At 36.3% G+C, this 15858-nt stretch overlaps 1 protein-coding gene across 1 annotated transcript; it reads right to left on the bottom strand.

The window, feature by feature from the left end:
* Nucleotides 1-2942: 2942 nt before the first annotated feature.
* On the bottom strand, nucleotides 2943-4270 carry LOC137028219 (CD48 antigen-like). Its single transcript, XM_067396991.1, has 3 exons — nucleotides 3954-4270; nucleotides 3474-3779; nucleotides 2943-3289 (listed from the first exon to the last, which is right to left on the bottom strand). The coding sequence occupies exons 1-3, from the start codon at nucleotides 4195-4197 to the stop codon at nucleotides 2943-2945; spliced, it is 897 nt and encodes a 298-aa protein (XP_067253092.1). The 5' UTR covers nucleotides 4198-4270.
* Nucleotides 4271-15858: the final 11588 nt, after the last annotated feature.

Raw genomic sequence — 15858 nt, 5'->3', positions numbered from 1 at the left:
GTTATTCACTGATATGGACTTTTGATTCTTATGTGAATTTGACTTTGAATTATTCTATTTTTATTACTTTGTTTTTCTACTTTATGTGTGATTTTGTTCAGCACTTTGGTAGGTTCGACCTTGTTTAAAGCGCTTTATAAATAAAATAACTTGAACTTGAACTGTCTAGAGGACAAACAGCCTGTGTGTTTAGTGTGCAGAGATTCACAGAAACACGTCAATCACACATTCAGACCCATCAGTGAAGTGGTTTCGTCATATAAGGTAAGACAAATGTCTCTTGGTTCATCTGTAAAGAACACAAAGTGTGAATAGCCCACCTTGTTGGCAGAGGCATTGTACACAATCTCTGCCCACCAATATCCGGTTGGGCTACACAACATTAAAAAGACGCCTGACAAGCACCAGCAGTAGTGGTGTGAGACGTGTGGCAGTAGCTTTTGATGAGATCGACCAGAGTTCGAATCCACCTTTTGCTGAACTCGTTCTTCTGACGTTTCCCATCACACATCAGATTGGAAAGGCGAATAAAGTGCTTAATGGGTTTTAAATAATAAAGTGTTTATCGGGTAGGGTTGGGGTAGGTGTATGGAGGGCTTTATTGTACCAATAAGGAGGCATACATTTCATAATTTTAATAAACATGATAATTTACACTCTGTTATTATTGCATACTGTTTCCATTTCTATTTGCACTTAAAGGGGGACTCAGTGATATTTCAAATCCACTGTTTGGAAGTTAGTTGGGCCAAGTCCAATAACAAATGTCTAACCAATCAGCATCAGGGGGCGTATGACGGTCGGGGAGAGAAAACGAGCAAGAGGGAGATTTGAAAATAAGAAAAAAAAAACAAAAAAAACTGCAGAATGAGAAATGGGACATAATACAAAAGAGCTCAAAAGAATATCACTGGAATGAAGGTTTATGACTGGGCAAGCGCTTTAGGAAAGCTTTTCAGTGCTGGAGAGAGCTAAACAGGGAGGCCTGAAAACTGCTTTGATCCCGCTTATCATGTGAGTACACTGGGTTTTGATTGTCTGGAGCTGCTGTGCAGTTTGCGAGTAACAACACACATTTTGTATTTACTCATGGCAACTGTATGTTAATTTTTTTGTGCTTCCTTGTCGTTTGTTCATCTTTATTTTTCGTGAAGCATTTTGTTGCGTGTCAGCTGTGATAAACAAATCCACTCACATTGCGTGTGTAACAGTGGCCAGTGGCTTTTCACTTTAGAATACTGATCCAAATAATTAGTAATTCCTTCTTAAGTATTTAGTAATACTTCAGTCATTACTAGTGGATTACCAAGGCCTTTACTCTAAAATTAATGATACATTATGCATCATTCATGTTAATTATGAACCTGTATATAATAGATCTTACCTCTTTAATAAGTGTAGGAAAGATAACCTGCTACAGATTGCTGATTTCTGAGTTGTACCAAATTTTGATGAACATGCAGATCTTGCCAGTGGACGGTGGTGTTAAAGGATTAGTTCACTTCTAAATTAAAATTTCCTGCTAATTTACTCACCCCCATGTCATCCAAGATGTCCATGTCCTTCTCTCTTCAGTCAAAAAGAAATTAAGGTTTTTGATGAAAACATTCCAGGATTTTTCTCCTTATAGTGGACTTCAATGGAGCCCAAACGGTTGAAGGTCAAAATTACAGTTTCAGTGCAGCTTCAAAGAGCTTTTAACGATACCAGACGAGGAATAAGAGTCTTATCTAGAGAAACGATCGGTCATTTTAGAAAAAAACACAACTGTATATGCTTTATAAACAAATGATCGCTTTCTAAGTGTCAAAACCGCGTTTCCGTATTCTCCAAAAAGGTTACGCTGTATGCCCTATGCCTTCCCTATTCTACTTACCTGGAGACTGCAAAATTGCATTGTCATGAAATCATAGCTCTTCTACCCCTGTTCAGCCAGACGTTACTTCTACCCTCTCTGGAGTTTCCACACCAATGCATGGTACCAGTCCTCCATCTGTATTTGATTTCACTCACTAAGAATTCAAAACGCAACATAAATTACATCCTTTACATTCAACTTTTGGCCCTCAACAATAGAATAATTGCAAACAAATCAAAAAATACTTAAACTTTTAACACCTTTTCCATGACACTGTTTCTTTTCATGGCCATGGGTTAAAATAAAATAAAAAAAATAAGCTGTCACAAAAAATCTACTATTTCAGTCAAGAATAATTTCAGTCCACGCAAAGCTATGTGGTTTTCTCTAGAAAATCTGGCAGAGGTACAAAAATAACAATAACAATAAAAAAAAACACTGTTTTAGCAGTAAGAAGAATGAGCCTAATAATAATGAAATCCTTTACAAATAATGTTTTAATAATGTAAAGCTTTATTTGTGATGCTCTGCTGATTTTTTGCATTCCTCCAGGGGGCGCTCAACATAATAAATGTAATAAAACATGGAGAGACTCTTGAACCTCAGAGTGAGAAACCTTTACTGATAAACAAAAGCAAATACTTATGACAGATGAACAGCAGAAGCAGTAAAGTGAGATCTGTGTGTCTTATCTGAGTGAAATATAAACAATAAAGCTTTTCAAACTTAAAAACAAACCTGACAATAAGAAACAGCACAAGCTCAAATAATCATCAACGTTTATTATGACAAAAACACTAAGAAAAAAATAACACACTTGAAGAACCTTTAAGTTCAGCATTCTGCTTCAGATTTCAATACTTCCTGAAAAAGATGAACATGTAAATCTATAAATTAATAAATCTCACAAATATTTATATTCATTCAGCTCTTCTGGATCTGATGTCATAAACCAGAAGAATGACAGTAGTCACCGCAGCCACGCCCACCAGAGCAGTGATGACCAATCGGATCACAGCTTCAGTAGGACCACAACAGTGGACAGAGTCTGAGGAATAAAAACATCAAACTGAGATCAGATCAGTCAATAAACACTAATATCAGCGCTGACATCAACTAATATCAGCACTGCCGTACCTGAACATGTGTGACAGAGGTGAGTGATGTCCAGATGTTGAGTCTGGTTGCTGATGGGATTGTTCAGCACACAGCTGTAGGTGTTTTTATCCTGATATTCCACCTCCAGAGGTAGAGAGAGACTGATGCTGAGATCAGACACACTGATGCTGGACAATGAACTGTTTCCTTTGTACCAGGAGAGAGTCACATGACTCACATTCACAGCTGAACACACCAATGAACATGATGATGATGATGATGATGAAGAACATTGTGAAGAGTTACTGCTGATGACAGGAACAGGCAGACGAGCTGAAAAACATTAGAGAATAAAGAGAAATATGAACAAATCTAATCAACAATCTTATTTTTAGTTCAAGCTGAGTAAGTGTTTATATGATCTATCATCTCAAACTAAATTATTAAATTATTAACTGTGTAAGTAGATGACAAAAACAAGAATACTTTAAGAACAGTGCAATTTATCTCTACTCACCATAGAAAGAAACACTGAATATATTTAATAATGGTGATGAAAATGGTGCTGGTCCAGTCAATCGTTTATAATGTCCAGCATGTTCAGTTGTGGTGTTTGTGATGGTCAGAGATCCAGTTTGATTGTCCAGCTTCAGTCTGTCTCTGAATCTCCCATCAAGAACATCATCATATACAGCGATTCTGTTGGCCGTTACATTGATTTCAGCTATTAAAGTGTCTTCATATCCAAACCTCCACTGAATCACATCATCATTTACTTCAGAGTTTAGAGTGACTGAATCTCCCTCCTTCACTGATATTTCATCTGTATCACCAAACAGAAACAGAGTTTAGCAGAGCAGAGAGAGACTTTTAAATAACTTTATGATTTCAAGTGAATAATATCATAAAACAAAAACAGAAAAGACGAAAAATGGTGTTTGGATTAATATTGTGTCTGGTGAATAAAACATAAAATGGTGAAACAAATTTAACTCACCAATGAATGTGAGATAGAAACTCTTTCTCACTCCGTTTATCAGTAGTTTATAATATCCTTCATGTTCAGTTCTGGTGTTTGTGATGGTCAGAGATCCAGTTTGATTGTCCAGTTTCAGTCTGTCTCTGAATCTCCCATCAAGAACATCATCATATACAGTGAATCTGTTGGCCGTCACATTGATTTCAGCTATTAAAGTGTTTTTATTTTCAAACCACCACTGAATCTGATCACCATACTTCATTTTAGTAAGATCAGAGTTCAGAGAGACTGAATCTCCCTTAAACACGGGCACAAACTTCACTCCTGTAGCACCTGAAGATCAGAGTTTTTCACAGATTAAAGCTTTAATTAAAATCACTTGATGTTGGTTTGATGAAGCTTCACTAAAATCCTTTTGATATGTGAAGTGAATTTAAATGTGAAGTGAATAATATTCTGCAGCAGTACAAAGACAAAAGATGCTGAATAATAGTTGCAGGAGAAATAGTTAAACAGATTTTTATATGGATCAATAACTATTAAAAAGAGAGACTTTTAACTCAAATAAGAGTGTTATTTCACAGTAAAATCACAGTTATATGAGAATAACAGTGAATGTTGATCTTCTCTGACTAATTTAACCAGTCATTTACCACAGAAAGAACTGAAGTCATAAAAACACATTTCAAACTCACCAACCAGACGCCACAAACACAAGCAGAGCAAAGCAGGGTGAAACATCTTCAACAACATGAAAAGTCAAACTCTGGTTCATTAATAAAATGACAGATGCACTGATGTGAGGCTGGTCTGTAGTAAAGTGAAGTGAAACTAAAATATCTGCATGTATTTAAGTGTTAATTTATGTGACGTTCTTGCTTTTTTTCAACTAAATAATAAACACTCTCTTAATTTCCGGTGAGTCAGTAATGTCAAATGCCCTGCACTTTTTCCTTCCAGCTCTCAGCTTACTCAGGAAATACGTCCCGTCAGATGAGGATATGGTTTTAACTCCAGAAACGTTCTCCCTAAATCAAAACATTCTCACACTCAACTCGTCAGATAACGACGCTTGGTCAGGACACCTGTGTGTTACTTTTTATAACACAGGATACTCTAATTTCAGATGAAAAGATACACCCACCCAACCAATCTGAAACCAATCTGATGATGATGATGAACATTGTGAAGAGTTTCTGCTGATGACAGGAACAGGAAGATGAGCTGAAAAACATGAGAGAATAGAGATAAATATGGACAAACCTAATCAACAATCTTATTTTCAGCTGAGTCAGTACATTGAGTCATTGTTTATATGATATATTATCTCAAACTATAAAATTATTCATAAATTAAAAATTGTGTAAAATCCCCAGTGTTAAATGAACACCCCTCAGTGTACATATGTGACCAGTCACGGAAAGTAGGGACACAAGTCGGTTCTGGGGCATTTTGAGTTATTCACGCATTCTAGCTTTCCAACGATGTGTGACACATGGAAATCTGATAATATTTGGAGAAGTTGTGGCCATTTGAAGGTAGGCACTCAAGAAAGCTCTATAGGGATAAAAACAAAGTTGCAGTTCTCACCTGTTCTCACCTGCTGGGAGTGACAATAGGGCTCATTTACATCTCATTTAGATAAGCCATACCCCCTGTAAAGCTGCATGGACCGCATACTATTAATAATAAAGGTTAATGTGCATTGTAAATGTCAGTAATTTATACTGATTGTTGTAAGACACTCCTTTAAAATCTGCCCATCATTTTTAATGTTATTATTTTAATGTTTATGTAAAGAAAAAGTACATATTGATGCTACTTTTATTTGTTATTTGCTGGTTTTCCACATAAAACTTGGTGAATTGACTTTTTGAACAGGATTCTGTGATAACCGTGATCATTTTGGTCACTATAATCATGAAATGAAATTTTCTCACCTGAGAAGCCTGTTAAAGAAGAATAGGCAATCCAGGAACTAACTGGACTAACAGAGGCCAGAGATCGCTAACTATGGCTATTCAAAACACTTTTCAAGACAATAAATACACGATTGAGACGATAAATGCATGTATTGACTGAATTTGCGTCTGAATAGCGCTCCCTCCGTGGGCCGCATTAGCGGATAATGAGCTGAATCACGGATTTCTGACATGGCTCTCTTTTCATACAGATTACATAAACACAGAAGGTTTTTTTTTTCGATTTGACTTGCATGATTTAAAACTTGACATTTCAACGTTTTTTCAGACATAAGTATAATTTTTTTATGATTAGTATTCACAAAGTTACAGTTCATTTTCTGAGAACTATCAGATTGGACTTCGTTCAGAGGGAGACGAGAGATCACGCATCATGTTAGTTTTCTTTATTTTACAAAAAGCACAACATTGTGTTTTTACTCTGAGTGTACACAAATAAAAGAAGATATTCTATAGTTTCAATTGATATATTACTTATGTCTCTATGACAAAAAATGACGGAGTATTTTAAGTCTGTTTTGCTGCAATGTGAAAAAATCCTTTCATCGTCGCTCAGATCGTCTTCAGAATCAGTGAGCGCTTGTTCATAAGCATCCGGCTTGTCGAAGAAGTACTTCAAAACATTTTCGGTGTAACGGCCACGGTTCTTCATTGAATTTTGATATCAGCTAGAGCCGGCCAGAGCGCTGCATAAATCGTGTATTTATTGCTTCCCAGTATGGAAATACACACAGACATGACACACCCCTACTGCATGCTAGAATCTCTGAAAAACAAGCCGATTTCAACCTCAAAATGTACGCTTTTAAATATACCAATACTGCTATCTCAAACACGGAAAGGCTTCTTCATGGTCTCAACTAACAGATTCTGCAAAAAAACGAAAATCACCAATTTTGAAAAAAAATGCTTCTTTCTCATTTTGCTCAAGAGTTGTGCTGCCGACTTGTGTCCCTGGTTTCCGTGAAGGGTCACATATGTGTTCACACACTACAGGGTGTTAAAAGTAACACTGAAGCAGTGTTAAAGTTAATGAGATCATTAGTGATTAATTAAGTGATGAGTGACAATTAGTGGTGACACCTGATGATAATGAGCAGAATCATTGAAGGAAAGAGAAACAAGAACAGAAAAAAATAAAATAACCACAGACACAATAACTACAATTGACTTCCACTTAGTTAGGAACCTGGGTGTGCTCTTTGATACCAATCTTTCATTTGAAAGTCATGTTTCTAGTATCTGTAAAACCGCCTTCTTCCATCTAAAAAATATATCTAAATTACGACATATGCTCTCAATGACAAATGCGGAACAGTTGGTTCATGCATTCATGACCTCAAGACTAGATTATTGTAACGCTCTACTGGGTGGTTGTTCTGCTCGGCTTTTAAACAAACTACAGTTGGTTCAAAATGCGGCAGCTAGAGTTCTTACTAGAACCAGAAAGTATGACCATATTAGCCCAGTTCTGTCAACATTACATTGGCTCCCTATTAAACATCGTATAGATTTTAAAATCTTGCTACTTACTTATAAAGCTCTAAATGGTTTAGCTCCCCAGTACCTAAGTGAGCTCTTAATGCATTATAGTCCTTCACGTTTATTGCGATCTCAGAATTTAGGCCAGTTGATAATACCCAGAATATCAAAATCAACTGAAGGCGGCAGATCATTTTCCTATTTAGCACCTAAACTCTGGAACAATCTTCCTAGCATTGTTCGGGAAGCAGACACACTCTGTCAGTTTAAATCTAGACTAAAAACACATCTCTTTGCTCTTGCATACACATAACACATTATCAATACATTAACATTTTTCAAATCCGTTAAAGGATTGTTACGCTGCAATAATTAGGTCGGCCGGAACCGAGAACATTTCCTATAACACTAGATATACCTGTACATCAGAACAAGAATGGCATCTACGCTAATATCTGTCTCTCTGCTTATCCTGAGGTTTGCCGGGTGCTGGATCCAGGCCGTATCCAGGTCAGATGGAGAACCTGCGTCTGGACCTGACTACAACGTAGCCCAGGATCCCCGTATCCGCTTACATATATTTATATATAATCGATTTTTAATCTCTATAATAAAAATGTACAATTCAGATTTTGATCTCCATATACATTTACATATATATATCTTCCAAGGGGTTTTTTCCCTCCTAGGACTTTTTTCCCAGTGCTAGCACGCTGGGTTTTTCTCCTAGGGGGTTTTTTCCACCCCTGGAAGTCAGCCGACATTGGCTTAATGTAGCACCATCTTGTATATGTTACATATTACCACGCTTGCTTGTACAGTTTTAACCACTTCCCTTTTTTTCTGTGCTTCTAATATGTAAAGCTGCTTTGAAACAATTACCAATTGTAAAAGCGCTATATAAATAAATTTGACTTGACTTGACTATTGCATTTGTTACTAACAGATTGATTTTATTTCTGTCATACATCTACAAAAGTTCTTATTGAGAATGAATAGAAGTTTAGATATTAATGTTTTAATGAAAGCTTAGTTTGAAGTCACCGTGATGGAGGTCAGTGTTTGCTTTATTTGGCCTCTTGACCCTTTACTTTTTAATATTTGTTTTTCTCAAGCTGCTTCAACTTTGTGTTTGTAAAGCACATTTATTATGGCCAGAGAAACTATGATCTCGGCTGCATTTCCCCAAATCACTGTAAGAATAAGTTAATAGTAGAGACCATTTGTTGCAATTGGTCTTCAACCATCTTTGGTTTATGATGCTTTTAGAAAACGCAGCACAGGTCATGACAGTTGTGTGTTGATGACCATGCAATCATTATCCATTGCCTGATTTTCTAGCCTCTTTCAACATTATTAACTTGTTTGTATATATATATATATATATATATATATATATATATATATATATATATATATATATATATATATATATAATTTTTTTTTTCAATTTGAGATCTAACAGAGCTTTTAAAATCTGAAGTTTTTTAAAAACACACACAGACATCAAGAATCAGCATATGACCCTCAACAATGGTGACAATCAAACAAAGTGCTTCATGTTGCAGTGCATGATGGGAGCCACCAATCAAAACTCATCCATGGCTCCCATCATGCATTGCTGCATGAATAAATTATGCAGCTGAATTGTCCTGTAATTTTCGTATATTGTTCATGTTTGCTTTTATTTTTCTGTTGTTTTGTTGTGACAGTAACTTGTTTTGTGATGTTCAGAGTTGATCTGTTTGTCAGTATTTTGTATTTATTTATTGTCACCGTTCCTGAGAATCATATGCTGATGATGTCTGTGTGTGTCTAAACACAATAGTTTCTGTGCGCAATGTATTATTGAAATTGTTCATGTTGTTGTTGGATCTAAAGCTGTAAAATCACGGAGCTACAACCACCAATACTGAAATTACACATCAAACATTATCAGAGGTTTAGAGTCTGACATCACTGAATCAGATTGTTACAGGATGATGATGTCATCATTAAAATATATTGTCATATTTTCTGTTGTTATAACAAATGTGCTTCATAAACGCAAAGTTGGAGCAGCCAGAGAAAAAACTAATATTAAAAAGTAAAGGGTCAAGAGCCCAACTAAAGCAAACATTTATCACTAGTCATTTATCAGTAACTTCAAAATAAACTTTCATTAAAACATTAATACCTAAACTTCTGTTAACTGTCAGTAAGAACTTTTGTAGTGTAGGGAAAACACCCTAGGAAGTAAAATTAGCTCAAATGAAATATTTATAGGGAATTATAAAGAGTTGTTTAGATTACGACCGAGAAACTGATTCGTCCAGCGTTCATTTGCTCGAGCCGTAATAAGCTCTTGTAGCGGATATAAATATCCAACAATCGCGAAAACATTGATTAGAGCACGGTAACTTGAAATCGACAGTTTAAGACATTAAATCATAAAGCACATAATACAAGACACTTTCTTTTTAAAATCTACAAGAGATTTTATTTATTCTAACACAAACTAATCTAACACAAAGACACACACATACACACACACACACACATTCATACGCGTTGCAGTAAGAAGGAAATGAGAGAGAAAGAGTTTTGAAAGAGAGAGAGAGAGAGAGAGAGTGATCTGATTAACCGAATTCCTATCAATGCATTTCAAAGACCAGAACGAACCATGAATCATTCATTTAAATGCACCAGTTCAGTTTTCATCTGGAGGTACTTGCTTGCGTTGACTTAAAGGTGAATTTCCCTCGTCGTGCAGAGGAGGGTTTCCCAAGTCGATGATTGGTCCAGATCAGGTCCGTGTGGGACAATGAAACGAAGTCTCTTTGTCGCTGGAGTTGAAGCGGCAAAAGTCGTTGGTTGAACTTTGCGGCGAAACTTAGGACACAACACTTTCAGCGGTAAATGAAAATTAAGTAAAGAAAAGAAAAGTGACTGAAGGTTGGATGGCTTGAATGAGCGGCTTGTCTGTTCTTCTTGTTACTCCATTGTTCTTGGTACTTGTCTTGGCTTCTTTTCCCAGAACAGAACCAACTCCTTTCTCGTTTACTAACCAACTTCTCCCCATATGATCATTTAAACTTAGTTGTTTGTCACACCTCTGAGGAGTCCTGGCCAATCAGACATTGTCCTGTTTCAAGAGGGCCTTCCTCTGCCCCCAATAAAACATAAGTGTTACATCCTGTTTCTGCTTCAGCAGAGAGTGCCATTTTAACATAATTTCTATTAAATGGGATACAATACATTTTAAACAGATTTCATTCAAGTCAGGATATAGGAAAGGGGGAAAGAATCAAATGAAGTCCAAATAAGGCATACTTTCAGTCATTCAGTCAAGAGTTAACACATTTACATGAATTGTGAGTGTTTCTAAAGCCTAACTGTTTACAGGTAGTACTTGTGGACACATAATGCAAAATGTATGTAGTTAAAAGATGTTTGATAAGTCCGTTAAAATTGTTGGAACAATTTTGAAGCAGATTTATTTGTTCAACAGTCTCTTTGGCTTTCCTGTGAAGTAAGGAAACAAAAGGTTCTGGATGGTCTCTCTGTCTTCTTGGGTGACCCTTTGGTATGTCGCTTCTGCTATCAGGAAGCATTTGTCGTAAAAGTAATCAGCCTGGCTTTATCTGCAGACGGGCCGGAGCCGGAACCTCAATTCTGAATTAGAATTATGTTTTGAAAGAATCATCTGAATGATTCATTTGTCTGGTTCGCCCACAGTTCCTACAGTAGGTATATGACAAATAAATTCAAACAAAGTGCAATAATGTGGAAGTCTGTTGTGTTTCTCTTTTTTCTCGTTGTTTCTCTTTCCTTCAGTGATTCTTCTCATTAACATCAGGTGTCACCACTAATTGTCAATCATCAATCAATCATCTCATTAACTTCAACACTGCTTCTGTGTTACTTTTAACACATTGTAGTGTGGACACATATGTACACTGAGGGGTGTTCATTTAACTGAGGGGTGATTTTGCTGTGGGTAAAAACAAGAATCTAAGAACAGTGCAATTTATCTCTACTCACCATAGAAAGAAACACTGAATATTTTTAATAACCGTGCTGGTCCAGTCAATCGTTTATAATGTCCATCATGTTTCATTGTGATGGTCAGAGATCCAGTTTGATTGTCCAGTTTCATTCTGTCTCTGAATCTCCCATCAAGAACATCATCATATACAGTGAATCTCTCTGCCAGTTTATTGACATCAGCTATTAAAGTGTTTTCATATCCAAACATCCAGTGAATCACATCATCATCCTTCATTTCAGTAAGATCAGAGTTTAGAGTGACTGAATCTCCCTCCTTCACTGATATTTCATCTGTATCACCAAACAGAAACAGAGTTTAGCAGAGCAGAGAGAGACTTTTAAATAACTTTATGATTTCAAGTGAATAATATCATAAAACAAAAACAGAAAAGACGAAAAATGGTGTTTGGATTAATATTGTGTCTGGTGAATAAAACATAAAATGGTGAAACAAATTTAACTCACCAATGAATGTGAGATAGAAACTCTTTCTCACTCCGTTTATCAGCAGTTTATAATATCCATCATGTTCAGTTGTGATGTTTGTGATGGTCAGAGATCCAGTTTGATTGTCCAGTTTCAGTCTGTCTCTGAATCTCCCATCAAGAACATCATTTACAGTGAATCTGTTGGCCGTCACATTGATTTCAGCTATTAAAGTGTTTTTATTTTCAAACCACCACTGAATCACATCATCATCTTTCATTTTAGTAAGATCAGAGTTCAGAGAGACTGAATCTCCCTCCATCACTGACACAAACTCCACTGCTGTAGCACCTGAAGATCAGAGTTTTTCACAGATTAAAGCTTTAATTAAAATCACTTGATGTTGGTTTGATGAAGCTTCACTAAAATCCTTTTGATATGTGAAGTGAATTTAAATGTGAAGTGAATAATATTCTGCAGCAGTACAAAGACAAAAGATGCTGAATAATAGTTGCAGGAGAAATAGTTAAACAGATTTTTATATGGATCAATAACTATTAAAAAGAGAGACTTTTAACTCAAATAATAGTGTTATTTCACAGTAAAATCACAGTTATATGAGAATAACAGTGAATGTTGATCTTCTCTGACTAATTTAACCAGTCATTTACCACAGAAAGAACTGAAGTCATAAAAACACATTTCAAACTCACCAACCAGACGCCACAAACACAAGCAGAGCAAAGCAGGGTGAAACATCTTCAACAACATGAAAAGACAAACTCTTCAAAACTGGTTCAGAAATAAAATGACAGATGCACTGATGTGAGGCTGGTCTGTAGTAAAGATAAGTGAAACTAAAATATCTACATGTATTTAAGTGTTAATAAACACTCAGAGCTCCAGTAGGCCTTAATTTCCGGTGAGTCAGTAATGTCAAATGCCCTGCACTTTTTCCTTCCTGGTCTCAGCTTACTCAGGAAATACGTTCCGTCAGATGAGGATATGGTTTTAACTCCAGAAATGTTCTCCCTAAATCAAAACATTCTCACACTCAACTCGTCAGATAACGACGCTTGGTCAGGACACCTGTGTGTTACTTTTTAATAACACAGTGTAACACTACTGTTGAATCTGCAAGACCTGTGTTTCAGCAATTGATGCTGAGTTGGCTGTGTTATCTCTGGAAATTTATGTCTTATAGAAATTATAATCTCTGACGGCGGTGCCTCCAAAAATGCGTCAACTATACACCAAGAAAATAGGTTATGTACACTATTTTCCTGATTAAATAAAATGAATTTCTCTTATTTGTTATGGGCTGTTTTCTTTATAAACTACACTGTAATCAAATTATTAAATGCAAATATACAGTGAAACAAAGTAGTAACAAAGAAAATTATTTATTTTACCAAACAAAATCTCTAAAACTGTCACGGATGCACACAGTGCATGGTAAGATCCAAGCACAGCTTTAATGGGATAATCCAAAGTCGTATTTCCAGAAACAGGCAAAGGTCAAACTCAACAGTAACAGTCCACAAATACAGAAAGCCAGAAGTACAAAAGTGCACATAACACAAAATACAACAAACCACAAACAAAGGCAGAAACTACCGAGTATAAATAGACAGACACTAATGACAAAACTCAAAACAGCTGGTGCAATGAAGGATAATGAGTCCGGGAAGTGGGTTATGGGAAATGCAGTTCACAATAGGGGTGAGGAACAGTCCGGGTTGGAGTGCCCTCTAGTGGCTACCCAGTCCTCTATATAATGTAAATTATATAGGATGGACACAGAGCAAAATAAACTGTCAGTCAGGTAGATGATATCAGTTATAAATTGCAGCTGTAAACCTCTATGAATTCAAACTGTAACTTAAATTATACATTTACACCTATACGAGCTCAACTGTTCGTAAACCAAGCGCTTGGATTTTGTTGGGGCCCTTATTCAGTGGTGCACTTACAGCAGTCTCAAACAGATGATGCAGTTTTTAAAGTACACTGTCAAACTGGTTAGCTACTCACTCAGTTGTGTTACAGCGAGACACTCCAAGTCGCGCCGAGAAGCGATTACCTGATGCTTTGATCCTCTTCTGCTTCAGATGCACGGGGACAGTCCAACGCTGAAATAACTAATGCGTCACACACCCTAAAATGGCCGACGAGGCCGACACACAAAGGCCTGTGATCTCCTTCAGCACAAACAGTTCACGTTCAGCAGGAAAACACTCCGACGCAGTCCGAGATTCACTGGGTCCTTGATTCCAGAAGAAACAATGAGCAACGACTGTCTGTTCCAATAAATGACGGCTGCTGGTGTACAAATATTCACAGTGTTACAACAGGATACTACTTTGATTTCAGATCAAAAGATAAATCCAACCGATCTTTTTAGCATGTCACAAGACATCTGAGAGCATGTAAAGCTGATGTAATGATGCAATTGGTCATGAAACACACGAGAGCCCATGCAATTTCACTATTAAAGCTGACGTAACAGCCAAATTCTGACAGTAACAAACCATTTTCCATTAAAACAGTAATATACTGTAGAAAACAATGTATTCTGGGTAATATTAGTCATTTTCAAGAAAATAGCCTACAGGAATATACTGTGAGTTAACATCGCTTAAAGTGACACTCAGAGGCTGTGTTCAAATCACATCCTATACCCTCATTCACTATTCAGTACATTAGTTCACTAATATAGTCCACTTGACTATTGAGTGTCTATAAATGCCATATATGAACACAAATTTAAAAACAGAACATTAGATGCTTGTTTTGTGATGATTGTTATCATCAACAAGGAGCTGATAACACCTGACCCTGCTTTAGCGTTTTTGTCACAACAAATATGTTATACAAACACACAGTTACAGCCGCCAAAAGAAAAGAAGCTAACACAAGAAGTATGAGGAGTAAGATCCCATCTAACAAGCATCTAGCAAACACTCTCCATCACAATGAGGACTTCAAATGAAACAAACATCAACATCTAAACCTCTGTTAATTCTCAATAAGATCTTCTGTAGACGTGTGACAGAAATAAAGTCAGTCTGGTTAGTAATAAGTGAAACTGGTAATGCTGTTTGTGGAGATGTTTAATCAGATCTTCAGAGATTTCATGTCTTTTATCTTCAGTTGATTTTACCAAATGCTCAATCATCAGTTATTTGATCATTAATTATCTCACTAAAAGTGAATCTCCATTTCACAAGATGTAATATAAGTCTAAGGTGTCCCAGAATGTGTCTGTGAAGTTTCAAAATACCCCATAGATTTTCTTTTAAAATTCAGTTTTCATTTCTATGGCACTTTTAACTTCAACACTGTTTCAGTGTTTCTTTTAACATTGTATAGATTGGACTCATATAAACACTAAGCAGTGTACACAGCAAAATCCTCAGTGTTAAATGAACACCCCTCAGTGTACATATGTGTCCACACTACAGGGTGTTAAAAGTAACACAGAAGCAGTGTTAAAGTTAATGAGATAATTAGTGATTAATTAAGTGATGATTGACAATTAGTGGTGACACCTGATGTTAACCCTCTGGAGTCTGAGGCTGATTTGGGGCCTGGAGAAGTTTTGACATGCCCTGACATTTGTGCTTTTTTCAGTTGTTTATAAACATATTAATGGAAAAAGTGTCATTACACTGTATTCAGCACAAACTAGGCTACAATAATATGTGAGGAACATGTATGTACATAGAGTTTTTGCTTCAAAATTATGTAAAAATTATCCTGCCTACTCATTCATATAAAACAATAGAGAGATTTAAATTTTGTAAGACACTTTTTGTCAAGAAACAGAGTATGCGTGGATGTGTGAATCATCATGAATAATGGGTGATTCTCACCTGAGAAGACAAAAGAATCGCATAAAGAACCTCTAATGAGCTGCATATTAATGAGCTCTTTCAGTCAGTTAGGCTGTGAAAAAACCCTCTGTGATCATGTCTCAAGCTCATCGTGGTGTATATCAAACA

This window comes from Chanodichthys erythropterus, chromosome 10 (assembly GCF_024489055.1).
Source record: "Chanodichthys erythropterus isolate Z2021 chromosome 10, ASM2448905v1, whole genome shotgun sequence".
Lineage (NCBI taxonomy): Eukaryota > Metazoa > Chordata > Actinopteri > Cypriniformes > Xenocyprididae > Chanodichthys > Chanodichthys erythropterus.
The sequence above is the reverse complement of the archived record's forward strand: the minus strand, read 5'-3'. Positions and strand labels throughout refer to the sequence as shown.